Source organism: Mustela putorius, unplaced genomic scaffold, assembly GCF_011764305.1.
Source record: "Mustela putorius furo isolate JIRA1106 unplaced genomic scaffold, ASM1176430v1.1 tig00537227_pilon_pilon_pilon, whole genome shotgun sequence".
Lineage (NCBI taxonomy): Eukaryota > Metazoa > Chordata > Mammalia > Carnivora > Mustelidae > Mustela > Mustela putorius.
Genome location: NW_025422368.1, coordinates 33552824 through 33571654, shown reverse-complemented (window position 1 = coordinate 33571654; position 18831 = coordinate 33552824). Strand labels below are relative to the sequence as shown.

Genomic DNA, 18831 nt, shown 5'->3' with positions numbered 1-18831 from the left:
CAAAGAGGGGTTGGCTGGGCTGATGTGTCAGTCCTGAAAAAGGAACGCTGTATTTTCCTATAGAGAAGTCAGGTATTACTCTTGTTTTTTCTCCCTGGGGTGGCTGAGGGAGTACTTTCTCATTGTTATATGGGTTAAAATAATAGCTTGGGAAAGAAGGAAAGAAGACAGTGATCAGTTCCCTGAAGTGTAAACTCCTCATAAACAGAGATGGTTTTATTTATTGGTGCTCCCTTAGCAGGTGGTTGGAAAGGCAGGAAAAGCATTTAAAGAACAGAATGGTATATCTGAGATAAAGAAGAGCTTGAGTTCCAGGAAGTAATTTGATATTCTTAAACAAAACCCCCCTAAACCCACAAAACTTGGGGCTGGATTTTGAATCTTGTTTTGGTTATTTCCTAAGCCTATGAGCTCAGGCAGATAATCTACATTTGCTGATCCTTGTTTTTCTCATTTCTAAAATAAATTAAATTTCTCTTCCAGCCAATAAGCCTAGCGGGGACCCTTGCTGGAATCTGGACATGGATCACTGTGCCAGATGATTGATGGGATCTGCCCAAACAATATCCACTTACCTGGTATTGAAGAGCCACGTTGGGGGTAATTCATTCTCAGGGACACTGCCCATCACTGAACCATAGAGCTTAGTGGCCATATTATTCAAATCTGATTCTGCACCGGCCCATAAATACATGTTTTAGTTCAGGAGAGAAAAAGGCCTGGAATGAAAAAGTGAAAGAGCAATGTGACAGTTAGCAGAATATTCAGCTTGAGTTATCATTTCCTAGCGGCCCCGTAATAGACTCCGTCACATACTGGAAAGGGATGCTATTCCACACTTGGTCAAGATGGACACACCGCTCGAGGACTCTGGGGATCCTGGATGGTTGTGTCAGGGCCTGCTGGAGCTGTGGCAGCACCTGGGTGGGGACTTCTGTGTGTTAGCAAATTGTACCTGCCAGAGGCCAGGACCCACTAGGGACCCTCATACATTGTGCACCTATAGCAATACGCAACATAAGTAGGCTTACTGGACAATATGCAAGGCATGCCCAGCAATTTTCAGAAACATGGGAGCAACAATAAGTAAAAATTAACTTACTACTGTTGCTGTGAACTTTGCAGATTCCAGTGTGGAGAAGTTTAGGTTAAATAAATTAGAAAATGGTATTATAAAGTGCTTATCACACCCTAGGTCCTCAACAGCTGTTGGTTATTGTTATTCCAAATGCCCTTCTCTAAACAGCAGAACTGATTAATCTTCCCTTTGCGTCACTTCTGTGCACAGCAGGTATTGCTTCTCTCACTTCAATTAAAATCGTGTTTAACTGAACTTAACTGAAATAGTTAAGCATATGCCAGCTTCACTATATTAGAAAAAAAATATGATAGTGAAAAGAAACTTCAATTGTGTCCAAGAAATGATGATATGCCCAGATGTGGTTTAGAAATGATCCCTAAAGCAAATATTTGGAAATCGACTACGTTTATGTAGATAGACTTCTTTATTGCCTGAAATATATTTACAGTGAACCAGGATATATCTGAAAGAAAGAAACAAGTTCTGAAATGTAGAGTGGTAGATATTTCTTTTCATGTTATATAGGAGGAAAAATTAATTTGTTAAATGTTTAAAATTGGGCAAAATTTGAAGGATTTGTTCATCAACAAATGCCTGATGAAATAGGACTGGATTCAAAGTGGTAAGAAGATAAGAGGGGAAAAATTCTTCTTAATGCTTTAAGATTGCAAAAATCAGTTGCCCCTGGGGCGCCTGGGTGGCTCAGTGAGTTAAAGCCTCTGCCTTTGGCTTGGTTCATGATCTCAGGGTCCTGGGATTGAGCCCCGCATCAGGCTCTCTGCTCGGCAGGGAGCCTGCTTCCTCCTCCCTCCCTCTCTCTCTCTGCCTGCCTCTCTGCCACCTACTTGTGATCTCTGTCTGTCAAATAAATTAAAAAAAAAAAATCAATTGCCCAAAGACAGAACATATCAAGTGTACTAAATGGAAGCACATCGCACACATACGATTTTTCTTTTGAAACTTGAAAGAACTTTTATAGTTTTGCTACTGGAATAAAATATAAAATATCAGTTTTGACTTTACAGTTATTTTATTTTTGTATTTCAGAGCCAAGATTCTTTTCTCTCTGGTCTCAAACATCTTTATAGGCTTTTAAATTCTCAGAGATCTAGACAGTGATTAAATGACCCTGATAAGTAAGGGTATAAAATAGACATGAGAAAAAAGCCAAGCCCATTTACAGCCATCACCCACAACATCCCAGTGAAATAAGCAAGAGTGTGTGAGGTTTTTCCCAGAGAAGCAGAAGCTGAGTCAACAAAACAAAGTACAAAGCTGTAGATTTGTCTGGAAAGAAAATACAATCACACTCATGATGGGAATGTGGGACTGTGAGAATTCTTGGGAAAATTTTAGAGCGAGAGCTTTAAGGGGTAGATGGAAACATAAACATGAAATTAGCAGGAATGGTAACGATGAGGCAAGAGGTTTGGATTTTATTATGAGGAAATGGAAGTCAGTCGAGTTTCTGGTGTCAGTCTTCTTGGTGTTATTTATTGTCATATAATGCGTGTGGTGCTGCTGATGGAAACTTGAGTTTAACTTTAAAAAGGGAGTCAGAGATGACAGCAGTTGAGATACAAGTTTCAAATTCTCCCTGTTCAAATTGAGGGATTCCTAAAATGGTATATGCAGATGAAGAACAAGAAATGCCCCAGTGGAACATGTGAAAAGCATAGTGAAGGATGGGGAGGATTGAGGACCTAGGATAGAAGCTCAGGAAAGATGAACAGAAGAAAAGCATGAAAATAGGGGGCAGGGGACAGAACTGGACTTCATCAAACCAAGCTTTGCCTCATTTCCTGATAAGTGTTCACTTAAAAGATTTCTCTATGTGAGGCAGACAACAAATAGCATATCTATATTTAACATAGATATTATTGGGCTTGAATAAAAAAGCCTGAAAAATCATGGGAGGGTCACTGAAATATAAGAGGGAGGAAGCTTAAGTGGCATAAGAATTAACAACTTCCTTTCACTGAGCACCTACTGGGCACTTGCTACTCCAAGTGTCCTGTTTATAGTCATTATTTAATTGACACACCAATCATTATTTTGGAGATTTTATTATCTTTATTTTGTGGAAGAAGGAAGCTCTTTGGGTCCAAGATTACACATGTGCTAAGTGATAGAGCCAGAATTTGGATGGATTTTGCCACACTCCACAGGCAAAAGTCTTTCTCCTCTGAGCCTATTAATGGAGACTGGAAGTTGGGAGCTGACTGCGGGGCAAGAAATTACACCAACTCAAATAACAAAGAAAGAATTTAGAATTTAGTCAAGTTGTGGAAGCAACCAAAGTATCCATCAATAGATAAATAGGTACATAAATATACATTATATATATATGGTATAGCTATAAAATACAGTTTTATATAGGAAAAATAGAATATTATTCAGTCATAAAAAAGAATGAAATCTTGCCATTTGCAGAAGACCTAGAGAGTAAATTGCTAAGTGAAATAAGTCAGAGAAAGACAAATGCCATATGATTTCACTCATATATGGAACCTTAAAAAAAAATTATTTATTTATTTTGGAGAGAATTTGGGGAAGGGAGAGAGAGAATCTCAAGCAGTCAGCACTGAGCATGGAGCCTGACTTGGGGCTCTGTCTCACGACCCTGAGATCATGACCTGAGCAGAAACCAAGAGTCGGATACTTATCTGATTGAGCCACCACATATGTGGCATTTAAGAAACAAAACAAACAATAAAGAAACACTAAAAAACAGACTCCTAAATATAAGAATCTCTTTTTTTTTTTTAAAGATTTTATTTATTTGACACAATGAGAGAGAGACAGAGAGAGCACATGCAGGGGGAGTAGCAGGCAGAGGGAGAGGGAGAAGCAGGCTTGCCACTGGGCAGGGAGCCCGATGCAGGGCTCTATCCCGAGACCCTGAGATCACGACCGGAGCCAAAGGCAGATACTTAACCAACTGAACCACCCAGGTACCCCCAGACTCTTAAATACAAATAACAAACTGGTGGTTACGAAGGGGAGGTAGGTGGGAGGATGGATGAAAAGAGGCAAGGGGATTAAGAGTACACTTATCTTGATGAACACTTAGAAATGCACAGAATTGCTGAATCACTGTATTGTATACCTGAAACTAATACAACTCTGTTTGTTAATTATATTAGAAAATAAAATTAAAAAAGAAAACCTAAATAAGTTTAATTACAAATAATAACTTTAAACCCATTCTTTTTCTTTTTTTAAAAAAGATTTTATTTATTTATGTGAGAGAGAGAGCATGAGAGGCGAGAAGGTCAGAGGGAGAAGCAGACTCCCTGTGATGCTCGGAGCCCGATGTGGGACTCCGGGATCATGATGGTAGCTGAAGGCAGTGGCCCAACCAATTGAGTCACCCAGGCCCTCAACCCATTACATTTAAGCATCAATATATTTTAATGGAAAAAACTGTATTTTCTAAAACCAAAAAAAGTTGATGGGAATTATGGCATTGTTTTATATTTTTGTAAATCTTTTAATAGAAGACAGCTGGATTCATTTCTTCTTTTTTATAAGCAACAGAAATTTATTTCTTGGAGTGCCTGGGTGGTTCAGTAAGTTAAGCATTCAACTCTATTTATTTATTTAATTAACATATTTAATTAACATATAGTGTATTACTAGTTTCAGAGGTAGAGCTGGACACTCGACTGACCCACACAGGCATCCCTGACAAGTAACAGTTCTTAAATGTTCATTGCAGTTTGAAATCTTGAACCATATCAAGGTACATTCATATTCTTATATATTAAAATCTATTGGGCTATCATATATATCATGTATCAGTTAATTTGGAAAATATTGTTTATACTCATGCAGATCTTTCAAATGTTAACACATTTCATTATCACATTTCAATATCAAAATATCACATTTGGTGTCACCTGGGTGCCTCAGTGGGTTAGGCCTCTGCCTTCGGCTCATGTCATCATCTCAGGGTTCTGGGATGGAGCCCCGCATCGGGCTCTCTGCTCAGCAGGGAGCCTACTTCCCCTTCTCTCTCTGCCTGCCTCTCTGCCTACTTGTGATCTCTCTCTCTCTGTGTCAAATAAATAAATAAATAAAATCTTTAAAAAATATATCACATTTGTTATATCATCCTTGATCTCATTAGAAAAGTCAGAATCAGGAAGATGTCAAGCTCATAGTAGCTGATCCAAGTTTTCCAAAATTTTAATTTTCACTTGTGTGCTCAAATTTCATCAGTGGTAACAAATACTGTCAGTGTGTTCTTAAGGTGACAAGCTCATTGGATTTACTTTTTGAGAAAACGTCTGCTAAACCCCAAGTCTGAATAATCATAATTTTTCTTTCAAATACAAATGGTTTCCACAAAAAGGTGAGTAGTTCAGCTTGCAACTCGGTCACACAAATGATATGTGGTGAGTGAAGAATGCAATGACCACTAGTATCATTTGGGGATTTGTGTTGAGGTACAGTAGTCTTACCTACTGTTGTTTCTGAGCTATTAACACTAATATCAACAGAAGAGAAAAAGACAAAAAGGCAAATGTCATCTTAGTATTCTTTTTTTTTTTTTAAGATTTTTTATTTCTTCATGTAACAGAGAGAGATCACAAGTAGGCAGAGAGAGGGGAAGCAGACTCCCCACTGTGCAGAGAGCCCGATGTGGGGCTCGATCCCAGGATCCTGAGATCATGACCTGAGCCGAAGGCAGAGGCTTAACCCACTGAGCCACCCAGCCGCCCTGTCATCTTAGTATTCTTATGAAAATAGTTTTCCCTTTGCTGACCCCTTAAAGTATCGTGTGGACCCCTACCCAAATGCACCAGACTTTGAGAACCACTACTCTATGTGATAATCCTCTTGCCACGTTGCGGGTCTCATTTCCTATCACTTCACCCACTTGAGGGCCTTGGCATCAGCTGTTCCCTCTGCAGGCAGCTCTTCACAAGATGGTGTCCCTACTGTTAACAGATTACAGCTCAAATGGCACCTCCTAGAGGCATTTCTTTTGATTACTCCGTTTAAAAGATATCTCTTTCCCTTAGTTATTCTCCATTATATCACCTTGCTTTATTTTCTTTATGAGTTATAACCATTTAATTATTTAATACTATCTTGTTAATGAATTAATTTGCTTCCCCCACTAGAATTTAAGCTCTGTTAATTCAAGGAATTAATCTCTTACTCATTTCTCTATTTCCATCTCCTCAAACAATGTAGTCATACTTTGGTAAACATTTATTTAAAAAACAGATCTTTTAAAGGACTCTGAGGAATTAAAAGGGTGGACTTGGCGGTAATTTGAAAAGTACAAAGTCATATAAAGTTAGTTTATTGTAGTTTTCAATATTAATTTCTTGATGACTATAATCTCCTATTTCCCATTTTTAAATGATTACAATCAGACTTTCATATTGCCTTCAAACAAATATAGAACTTATATTCTTCTATTTTCCCCTTCTCATTGTTACACTTGGGTGAAGTGCAAAATATTTTAGGATATAGATGATGATAGAAAGACACTTAATATACACCTCTTTACTCGTTAAAAAAAAATTTCTTCTGTAAAGGTTAAAAACTATGAACATAATCAAACAGGAATATCTGAAATCTTTACTATAAAGAGACTTCTTATTCAAGAACATGGTTAGTCTGTCCTTTTATTTCTATCTTTATGGATGTATCTAAGTGAAGTTTTATAATTATATACACAAGAATATCATACATTATAATTATTCATAACTTGTATATATTTGCTAATTGTAAGTAAATAGCAAATCATATTTAAATCTGTAATTGTTTGTGGTTAGAAATTAAAAGGTTTTGGAGCCCCTAGGTGGCTCAGTGGGTTAAAGCCTCTTGCCTTCAGCTCAGGTCATGATCCCAGGGTCCTGGGATCCAGCCCCGTGTCAGGCTCTCTGCTCGGTGGGGAGTCTGCTTCCCCATTCTCTCTGTCTCTGCCTGCCTCTCTGCCTACTTGTGTTCTGTCTGTCAAATAAATAAATAAGATCTTTAAAAAAAAATTATTTTATATTGATCTTATATATATTATATATTGATCTTATATCTGACAACCTTGCTAAACTCTTATTACATACTAATTAATGTAGTTGATAAAATAAATTTTCTGTATGTGAAAACATTGTTAACTAAATAATATTTTTCTCTTTTTTCTTTTCTTATTATGTTGTTTTAAACTGGAGTGGGGAGATAGATTGTGCATTTTAGTTTGCCTATGTGGGAAGGTAAGGCAATTTTTATATGATTTCCCCTCCTTTCTTATTTCCTGTTTTTACCCGACAGTATACATATTGCATTGTTTTTTATTTTAAAGATAATGCTTTTTAACATTTCATCACTAAGTGTGATGTTTACTCAGAGGATTTAGTTTTGATTTATTTTATTTAAATTCTTTTATCATGTTAGTGATATTTTCTTATATTACAAGTTTTCCAAGTTTTTAATCATAAAGCAATGCTTTAATTGTATTATGTTTCTGCATCTATTGAGATGATCAAGTACTTTTTCTACTTTTATTTTTTAATGAGAAAATTATCAGCATAGTTTATCATGTTCAATTTTCCTGCAATATTTGCATTCCTGGAATATATCCCCCTAGGTCATAATATATTTATTTTCTTCTTTACAGATTGTGAGATTTGGTTTGCTGATATTGTACTTGGATTTTTGCAGCCATGTCTTGAGTGATACTGGTCTGTAATTAACCTTCATATGAGAAAGGACTATTTTTATCTGGTTTGGGGTGTCAACATTGTTAAGAATCTCATGAGTTGAGACATTATTTCTCTTTTTATTCTTTGAAAGAGTTTGTATAAGATGGGAATGATCTGTTTTTAAATGTTTATGGAAGTTATGTTTTGTAAAACAAACTCAAAAATGTAAAAATAACAAAGGGATAGCTAGATTTCCCCTTCTGCAATAGAATTAAGAACTTCTACTCATCAAGTACACTCTAATGGGAGTGAAAATACAACTCAGAGAACTAACTGTACTATGTGTAATTGCCAAAAGATTAATATGTGCAGATTACCTTAAAACATCTACAAACACAGGTGCCTGGGCAGCTCAGTTGGTTAAGCATCTGCCTTCAGCTTAGGTCATGATCCCAAGGTCCTGGGATGAAACCCAACGTCAAGCCCTGCTCAGCAAGGAGATTACATCACCCTCTCTTAAAAAAACCCCAAACATCTACAAATCAATATGAAACAAGCAATAAAATATTAAAATGATCTATATAACTTGATTCTAATCATTGTCTCCCTCTATTCTGTTCCATTCATCTTTCATAGGTAACAATTTTTGTTAGTTTTACTTTAATTATCTCAGGTTTTAAAATGCATATGTATATGTATTATATTATGAATATATATACTGAATATAAATATATATATATTCTTATTTAACCTACTTTCTTATCTACTGACATCACTTAATTGTAAAAATCCTAGAAGTATTTCCACATCTGCACATAGACAGCTTCTTCATTCTTATTTTTAAAACAGCTGCACAGTATTTCATCCTGTAGATTTTTCATTTATATTGTATGAGCCAGTCTCCTATATTATGAACATGGATTTCCCATCTCTGTCTATTAGAAATATCACTACAGAGTGACGTGCATGTGTTATTGCACAGTTGTATAAGTGCTTATGAGAAAAAGATTCCCAGAAGGGAGATACTTGGGTCAAAGAGTAAATGGAAGCTATAGTTCTAGTAGATGTTGCTGGATTACCTATCTTGGCCTTAGGTCATGTGAGGCAATAACCCCTGGAATATGCGAGAGTACCTGGTTCTTCATAGCCCCCATACAGAATCTGTTGTTCAACTTTTAGACTTTGGGTTACTTAATAGGTGAGAAATTATATTTCAGTAGAGTTCTAATCACATTGCTCTTATTAAGAGATATGTTAAGAGGTACCTGGGTGGCTCAGTCGGTTAAGCAACCCGGGTCCTTGGGATCCAGTCTCACATTGGGCTCCCTGCTCAGTGGGGACTCTGCTTCTCCCTCATCCTCTGCCTCCCCCCTGCTCGTGTTCTCTCTCTTGCCCTCTCTCAAATAAATGAATAAAATCTTTTTTAAAAAGTTATATTAAGAATCTTTTTAGATGTTTAAAAAAATTCACAAGCTATACAATTTTAGGGTGACAGGACTCTGAAGTCTCCTGTCTGACTTCCATTGATCTTGTCAAGAATTCATCTGTCTAATCATGATTCTTTTTTTTTTTTTTAGACTTTATTTATTTATTTGAGAGAGAGAGAGAGAGAGAGCAAAAGCAGAGGGAGAAGCAGTGGTAGGGGGAGAGGGAAAGGGAAAAAATCTCCAGCAGACTTTATGTTGATTCCCCTGTGGGGCTCAATCCCAAATCCCACCACCCTGAGATCATGATCTGAGCCTAAACCAAGAGTTGGATGTCCAACCAACTGAGTCACCCAAGCATCCCAATCATGATTCTTTTTAAAATTTTCTTTCTAAAGGTTTTTAAAAACCATCTTTTTGTCTTTTGGGTTCTACAGTTCTACCACAAAGTTTCAGGCTATTCCTTTTTGTTTTTCTATTTGGGATTCATTGATAATTCTGATTAGGAGCATTGGTTTCTTTGATCATTCCTGGATTGTCCTAAGCAGTAGCTCTTCAAATATTCTCATTCTCTCTATTCTTCCTTTTTTTAAAAGTTCTATTAGAGGTATACCTTCTTATTTTAGTTTCTATAGTTCTTTTTTTTTTTTTAAGATTTTATTTATTTTTTTGACAGAGTGAGATCACAAGCAGACAGAGAGGCAGGAAGAGAGAGAGGAAGGGAAGCAGGCTCCCTGATGAGCAGAGAGCACGATGTGGGGCTCGATCCCAGGACCCTGAGATCATGACCTGAGTTGAAGGCAGAGGCTTAACCCACTGAGCCACCCAGGTGCCCCTAGTTTCTATAGTTCTTAATACCACTCTCATATTGTTTTATTTTTCCATATCTGTACTGCATTCTGGGTAATTTCTTCAAATTCATCTTATAGCTCTCCAAATCTTTTTTCAGCTATGCCAAAGACTGCTTAATCTGTACATTAAGAGTTTAACTTTAGGAGCTGTATTTTAATTTCTCTAAGGTTTAGCTTTTCCCCCCTAATTTACTAAATAAGTTTTAGCAGTTTATCATGTTTTTAAACCCCTCTTTTATTTTTTTTTCTTTTTAAAGATTTTATGTATTTATTTGACAAAGAGAGCACAAGTAGGGGAAACAGCAGGCAGAGAGGGAGAAGCAGGCTCCCTGCTGAGCAGGGAGCTCACTCAGCACAGGGCTTGATCCCAGGACCCTGAGTCAAAAATGGCCACTTAACAACTAAGCCACCCAGGCACCCCTCAAACCCCTTTTATTAGAAAAATAAAACTTACTACTCTTGTAGTGTGTGTGCAGAATCTGGAGTGCTATCCCCTATTTCATTTTTGATACTAGTAATTTGTATTTTCTCTTTTTTTTTATGAGTCTTGCTAGAGTTTTATCAATTTTATTGATCTTTTCAATAATTGTTACCTTGATTTCTGTACTATTCTGTTTTTAATTTCATTCATTTATTGCTCTTATTCTTGGTTTTTTTTTTTTTTTTTATCCACCTGCTTTGAATTTACTTTGCTCTTCTTTTTCCATGTGAAAGCTTTTTTACTGGAGACTTCCCCTCTTTTCTAATGTATTCATTTAATCTTATAGGTTTCCCTTTTAGTAATGCTTTAGTATATCCCATAAATTGATATATTTTCATTTTTTAACAATTCAATGCATTTTTAAATTTCCTTGAGGTTTCCATTTTGAGATACAACCATGTAGAAGTGTTTTCAAGTGTTTAGAGATTTTCTTGTTTTCTTTCTATTGATTTTTAGTTTGATTCCATAATAGTCAGAAAAAATACTCTGTATGATTTAAATTTTAAAAAGTATTTTGAAGTTTGTCTAACGGCCCATGAACACTTGAAAGTAATGTTTGTTGTTGTTGTTGGGTGGTATGTTCTATAAATGTTGATAAGATCTTGTTGTGTGATGGTGCTATTGACTTGCATATCTTTGCTAATTTTCTGTCTAGTTGTTCTAACAATTATTGAAGGACGGATGTTGAAATTTCTAGTTATTGTTTTCCCTTTCCTTTCCATTTGTTTTTGCTGCACATATTTTTCAGCTCTATTATGTGGTGCAAACACATTTAGCATTAATATGTCTTCTTGGTGGATTAGCACTTTTATCATCATACTATGTTCCTCTAGCACTGGCAGGGTTTTTGGGGTTTTTTTTTTGGCTCTGAAGTTTACTTTATCTGATATTAATATAATCCTTTATGGTTTCTTTTAATTAATGTTTGTGTGATAGAAATGTTTGCATCCTTTTACTTTCAAACTAACTACACCTTTACTTAAAGACCTAACTACACCTTTACTAAAAGAAACTTAAAATGAGTTTCTTTTAGATATCAAAGTCCTATTTTCAGATCTACTCTGCACAGATTACTTTTAATTTGTTTATTTGGACCATTTACTTTTGATGTAATTACTGGTATGTTGGGGCTCATGTCTGACATTTTTTTGTTTGTTTTCTACTTATTCTGTTTTCATTTTTTGTGTTTTATTTCTCTTGTATTTCTGTGGGTTTCTTGAAAGTTTTGTGGAAGTCTATTTTGGTTTATCTATAGTTTTTATCTCTATGTATAACTTTTTTTCAGGTTGCTCTAGGTATTACCTACAAATAACTTATCATAGTTTACTAATGTAACTGTTTGATCAGTTCAAGTGAGTAACAAAAACTCACTCCCATTTACAATTCTTTTAGCCTCCCCCATTCATAATATAATTATCTTAAATATTTACTTTGCATATATATTTGGAACCAAATTACATAGTGTTATAATTTTTGTTTCAACCATCAAACATAGTTTAGGAAACCTAAAAGAAAAAACTCTATTGTAATTATTCATATTTTTGCTTACCATATTCTCTCTTCTCATGTGATATTTCATGATTCCTTTAATTGTTTTAAGTTTAAAGAACTTCTTGAGTCATTATTTTAGAATGGGTCTGCTGGTGACAAATTCTACTAGTGTTCCTCAATTTGAGAATGTCTTGAGTTCCCCTTCATTCCTAAGTGTATTTTCGCTACAATTCTGCGTCGTCTGTTCTTTTTTTTCAGCACTTGAAAGTTGTGCCACTTTCTTCTGGCTTTCATAATTCCTGATGTGAAATTGTGCTGTCTTCGGAATTTTCTCCTGAATACAAGGTGTCATTTCTCTCTCACTGGTTTTTTTTTTTTTTTAAGATTTTATTTATTTTATTTGACAGACAGAGATCACAAGTAGGCAGAGAGGCAGGCAGAGAAAGAGAGAGAGAGGAGGAAGCAGGCTCCCTGCTGAGCAGAGAGGCCGATGCGGGACTCAATCCCAGGACCCTGAGATCATGACCTGAGCCGAAGGCAGCGGCTTAAGCAACTGAGCCACCCAGGCGCCCCTCTCTCTCACTGTTTTAAAGAATTTTTGTCTTTCAGTGTTCAGGAGTTTGACTTCAATGTGCCTGGGTAGAATTCTTTTTTGGTTAACCTCTTTAAAGTTCACTCAGCTTATTAAATTTTGGTTTATGTCTTTTGCCAAATTTGAGAAGTTTCAGATATTATTTCTTTGAATACTTTTTCAGCTCTCCTTTTTCTTTTCCTTTTGGGATTCTAATGACAAGAATGTTGGATTTTTGCTATATTCCTATAAGTTCCTGAGGTTCTGTTTGTTTTTCTTGTCTATTGTCTTTCTGTTATTCAAACTGGGTGCTTCTATTGATGTCTTCAAGATCATTGATCCTTTCCTTTGTCCTCTATGTTTTGCTTTTCTGCCTACCCACTGAATTTGTTTGTTATTGTAAAAATACATTTGTTAATGTATTTTTAGTTCTAGATTTTACATTTGGTTCTTTCAGCAGGCCTTATTTTTTAAGAGCAATTTTAGGTTCATAGAAAAATTGAGCAGAAAATACAACAATTTCCCATCTGTCCACAGCCCCTCCACCTCACCACATGCATAGCCTTCTCCATTATCAACATCACACCAGAGTGGTACATTTGTTATGAGTGATGAACCTAACTTACACATTATTATTACTCAAAATCTATTGTTTAAGTTAGGGTTCACTCTTGATGATATACATTCTATAGGTTTGGACAAATGTACAGTGACAAGTATCCACCAACATAGTAGTATACAGAATAATTTCACTGTCCTCAAAAAATCATCTGTGCAGTTCTTTCTTATACCTTCTATTTCTTTGATGAAGTTTTATTTTTAAATTTGTTTCAAGTGTGTTCATAATTTTACATGAAGTATTATGGTGGCTGCTTTAAAATACTGGACAGATGATTCTAACATCTCTATCCTTTCATTGTTGGCATCTATTGATTATCTTTTTCATTTAGTTTGAGATCATTCTGGTTCTTGGTATGATGTGATTTTTCTCTTGAAATTTGAACATCTGGGTATTATATTATGAGACACTGGATTTTATTGAGACTTCTGTTTTATCTGGCTTCCTTAAACATCACTCTGGCAGGGAAAGGGAGAAACACAGCCTTATTACTCCTCAGTGGTGGTAGAAGTCTAGGTGTTCACTCATGCCTCCTGACAGCCTGACAATGGTGGAAATCTAGATTCCCTACTCGATTTTTGGGGGTTTTTTGGTGGCAGGAGTGAGGTGAGGTTATAGTTTTTCTATGATACTTTGGCTGGAATAGAGCACTTACCATCTAAAAATGTTCTGTCTTGCTAGGCTGCCCTTTCCTGGTCCTCCAGCTATAGAGAGCACTTTTTTGGGCACTTGTTTTGTTTGTACTGTTAGGGTTTCCAAATTGCCAGCTTCTTAAGTTCCATGTCTGGATATATAAGCCAAAAATAAACCAAAAACCAAATAACATAAAAGGGAAATGTTCTATACTTCTGGGTAATTACATCACTCACTCAAATTATGAATTGCTATGTTTCTCCAAATGGATCTTTTCTAAAAATCAATAAAGTAATATGAATATATGGTATTAAATCAAACAGGAAAAAAAATCTTATGATGTCCCTACATTTCAGTCCCACTTGACATAGGAAATTTTAAGTTTCAACTCATGATGTTGTAAATTGAAAATATTATTGCCTCTTTCATTGCCTCTATGGTTCCTGCATATCTTTCATTCCAACAGTGTGAAAGTGATATTGTCGAGATTGCTAACATGTATCATATGCCCTGCAAAAACAAAGAAAAAGAGCTCGCCGTGTGACTAGCATAGCAATCTAGATTTTACTATCAATTTTATATGAAGCCACCTGCCTTGGACACAAATAAAAATATCTATATTCCTCACATTGTTCGAATTTAAGACACGTGAAAAGGTAAAATTTATGGCTGAACAGAGTTGACATACCTCGCTTACATCTAGAGCTGGTAGAAGAGTCAGTCACTAAAGGAGAGGTTTAGATCTTGTTAGCAAAATGAAGTGTGGTCTTCTATGCAGAAGGACTAAAATGAGTTAATTTTAAGTTCTTTCTTGATTTTAGTAATTTTAAATTAAAAGCCAATGTATAAATTCAAGACTGTTTAGAGCAGCATCTATGGATGAACAAGTAAAAATAACTTTTACCCCTTCCCTAATATCACCACTCTTCTCAAAGTAGCAGTGACTACCAGTTAAACTTTTTCTGATCTTTTAATATTTACATTTAGGTACTTTTCTGTTTACCTTATTTCACCTTTCTACCCTTAATTCCCTTTCTACTTATGTCAAAAAACTTTTTTTCCCAGAAGGAACAATACCACATCCAAAACTCGGCAGAATTTTTTTTTTTAAGATTTTTCTTTATTCGACAGACAGAGATCACAAGTAGGCAGAGAGGCAGGCAGAGAGAAGGGGTAAGCAGGCTCCCCATTGTGCAGAGAGCCCGATGTGGGGCTCGATCCCAGGACCCTGAGATCATGACCTGAGCTGAAGGCAGAGGCTTAACCCACCGAGCCACCCAGGTGCCCCTGACAGAATATTTATACAGCAAGCAGATATACTAGATGAATGCTACCTTTGCATGTATCAATATTCAAGTTACAACAAATTATTTTTATTCAGTGGTATCTTAAATCATTTTGATGTGTATTAGAAAATGAATTGACCTTCCAAAATAATGGATCAGTCTTTTTTTAAAAAGTTCATAGTTAAAAAAGGAAAATAAAAATGACTGAAAGAAATGTTCTAAGTAAAGCCAAATAATCAAGTGGACAATAAGCAACATATCTTTTTGCTATTTGTGATTTAGTTTTAGCACAACATCATTATCAGTTCCCCTAAATTTTGTAAAAATATGATTTATAGTTCTTTTGGTAATTAATTTATCAATTCTGTTCAGTTTTATAGTTTTTAAGTAAGAAATGTGAGCATAGAAAGTAAATCTATCTCATTGTTGGCATTTATTTGAGTAACAAGAACATAAAAAACAAACTAATGCAGGGAATCTGTAAAGAATTTTTTCCCTTCACTCAAATTTTAGAGTCCTAGGTTGATGTAATCTTTTATAGACACAAAAAGACAAATGGAAGAGGGGCCCCTGGGTGGCTCAGTTGGTTGAGTGTGACAATTCATTTCAGCTTAGGTCATGATCTCAGGGTCATGGGATCTCAGAATCATGGGATCAGGCCTTGTGATGGCCTCAGTGCTGGAGTCCACTTGAGATTCTCTCTCTCCCCTTCCCCCTGCTCTTCCATCTGCTCAAGTGCATGTGTGTGTAGGCACACTCTTTCTCTCTCAATAAAAATCTAAATAAAAGTCTAAAAAAAAAAAAGAAAGGTGGAAATACAAAAAAAAAGAAAGAAAATACTGAATGAATGAGATAGCTGAGGAAATGGACAGTGAAGAGAAATGAAAAAATACTCTTAGGCCCTCTTACACTGTTGGTGGGAATGCAAGTTGGTACAGCCACTTTGGAGAACAGTGTGGAGATTCCTTAAGAAATTAATAATAGAGCTTCCCTATGACCCTGCATTGCACTACTGGGTATTTACCCCAAAGATACAGATGTAGTGAAAAGAAGGGTCATCTGTACCCCAATGTTCATAGCAGCAATGGCCACGGTTGCCAAACTGTGGAAAGAACCAAGATACCCTTCAACGGAAGAATGGATAAGGAAGATGTGGTCCATATACACTATGGAGTATTATGCCTCCATCAGAAAGGATGAATACCCAACTTCTGTATCAACATGGATAGGCCTGGAAGAGATTATGCTGAGTGAAATAAATAAAAGTCAAGCAGAGAGAGTCAATTATCATATGGTTTCACTTATTTGTGGAGCATAACAAATATCATGGAGGACATGGGGAGATGGAGAGGGGAACGGAGTTGAGGGAAATTTGAAGGGGAGATGAACCATGAGAGACTATAGACTCTGATAAACAATCTGAGGGTTTTGAAGGGGTAGGGGGGTGGGAGGTTGGGGGAGCCAGGTGGTGGGTATTATGGAGGGCACGTATTGCATGGAGCACTGGGTGTGGTGCATACACAATGAATTCTGTTACGCTGAAAAGAAATAAATTTAAAAAAAAAATATTCTGCTAAGTGAAACAAGTCAGATACAAAAGAAAAAAAAAATGTCACATACAAGGGAATGCCCATAAGGCTTTCAGTGGATTTCTCAACAGAAACCTTTCAGGCCAGGAAAGATTGGGATGATACATTCAAAGTGCTGAAAGAAAAAAAAAAAAACCGCCAAAACAAAATAGCTTACATAGCAAAGTGGTCCTTCAGAAATGAAGGAGAGAGAAAGATATTCAGAAACAAGCAAAAAAAAAAAAAAGGAGTTTATGACCCTTAGACCAGTCTTTTTTTTTTTTTTTTAAGATTTTATTTATTTATTTATCATAGAGAGAGAAGCGAGAGAGAGCACAGGCAGGGGCAGAGGGAGAAGCAGGCTCCCTGCCAAGCAAGCAAGGAGCCCGATGTGGGACTTGATCCCAGGACACTGGGATCATGACCTGAGCCAAAGGCAGTCGCTTAACCAACTGAGCCACCCAGGTGTCCCCCCTTAGACCAGTCTTATAAGAAATGCCAAAAGGAGTCTTTAAAGCTGAAATATGAGGGGCGCCTGGGTGGCTCAGTGGGTTAAGCCGCTGCCTTCGGCTCGGGTCATGATCTCAGCGTCCTGGGATCGAGTCCCGCATCGGGCTCTCTGCTCAGCAGGGAGCCTGCTTGCCTCTCTCTCTCTCTGCCTGCCTCTCTGTCTACTTGTAATCTCTCTCTGTCAAATAAATAAATAAAATCTTTGAAAAAAAAAAAGCTGAAATATGAAACACTGTTAAAGTAAGAATAATGTCAAAATTTAGAATACTCTAATCCTGAATATGATGGTGTGTTAATCACTTAACTCTAGTATAAAAGTCAAAAACAAAAGTATTAAAAATAACTGACTATAATAATTTGTTAATGGATATACAATATAAAAGGATGCAAATTGTGACAAAAAATGTAAAATATGAAGGGGGAGTAAAAAGGCAGAATTTTTGTAAGTAATCAAAGTTATTATTAGCTTAAAATAGGCTCTTATATCTATGTTATGTTATGATGTTAAAATGTTACGTAAACCTCATAATAACCACAAAGCAAAAACATACAGTAGATACTCAAAAGATAAAGAGAAGGTAGTCAAAACATACTACTACATAAAATCATCATTGTAACCGTCCTTCAGAACAACGTATTTCTTAAAATATAACCCATAATAAATTATACTAGTTACCAAGCATGCTTAAAGAGAGCCTTAAGAAAAACATGTACTAGCTACAGGCCTCTGGGGGAGACGATGATATACGTCCTTGAAGCCAAGCAGCTGGAAACACTTGGTTCACTCAGGGTGGAATGCCGAATGCTTCATTTTTCTGATATCTCCCCTTCCCCAGAGAGCACCTGCAGTTAGTCAGACAATCCCTTTTGTTTGGGCTTGCTCAACTACAGGTTATATACTAGGTGACCAGACATGTTTTGCCTGTCTTCTTACTTATCTACAAGACTTGTGGTCAATGTGTAACCTACTTCGGCTTCTTTGCTTGTTGTACCTACTTTCCAGTAAATATGAGACTGAAGGGTTGTTCGGGGGACAGTCTCTTCTACTGTCACCCCCCCCTTTCTTTTGCAGCTGACTTGTTTGTGCCTCATTCTCCCATGTGCTGTCAGGAAACCCCACATCAAATCACAAAGAATGATAGGAAGAGAAGAAAAAAGAAACAAGGGAACTGGAAAACAGCCAGAAAACAACTAATAAGATGACACTAGTAATTACTTATCAGTAATTACTTATCAATAATTACTTTACTTATCAATAATTACTTTAAATGTAAATGGGTTGATTTCTCTAATCAAAAGGCACAGCATGACTAAAAAAATTGTAACAACAAAGAAAAGCCAACTATATTCTGCCAATAAGAGACTCCTTTCAGCTTTAAAAACACACAGACTCAAAGTGAAGGGATGGAAAAAGATATTCCATATAAATAGAAACCAAACCAGAACAGAGGCAGTTATATTTCTATCAGACAAGATAAACTTCAGGTCACGCTGCCAAGAGATAAAGGAGTCACTGTATAATGATAAAGGGGTCAATTCATCAAGAGGACTTAACAACTATAAACATATATGCACACAACATTGGAACACCTAAATATATTAAGCAAATGCCAACAGATTTGAAGGGAGAAATAGCCAATAATACAATAATAGTAGG

At 36.2% G+C, this 18831-nt stretch overlaps 1 protein-coding gene across 1 annotated transcript in view; it reads right to left on the bottom strand.

Annotated features, from left to right (window-relative positions):
* GUCY2C (guanylate cyclase 2C) overlaps positions 1-18831 on the bottom strand; it is a 131322-nt gene that overhangs the window by 80030 nt on the left and 32461 nt on the right. Inside the window, exon 3 of the mRNA XM_045073420.1 lies at positions 576-719. Within this exon, the coding sequence (XP_044929355.1) occupies positions 576-609 (34 nt within the window). The 5' untranslated portion in view covers positions 610-719. The remainder of the gene's footprint in view (positions 1-575; positions 720-18831) is intronic.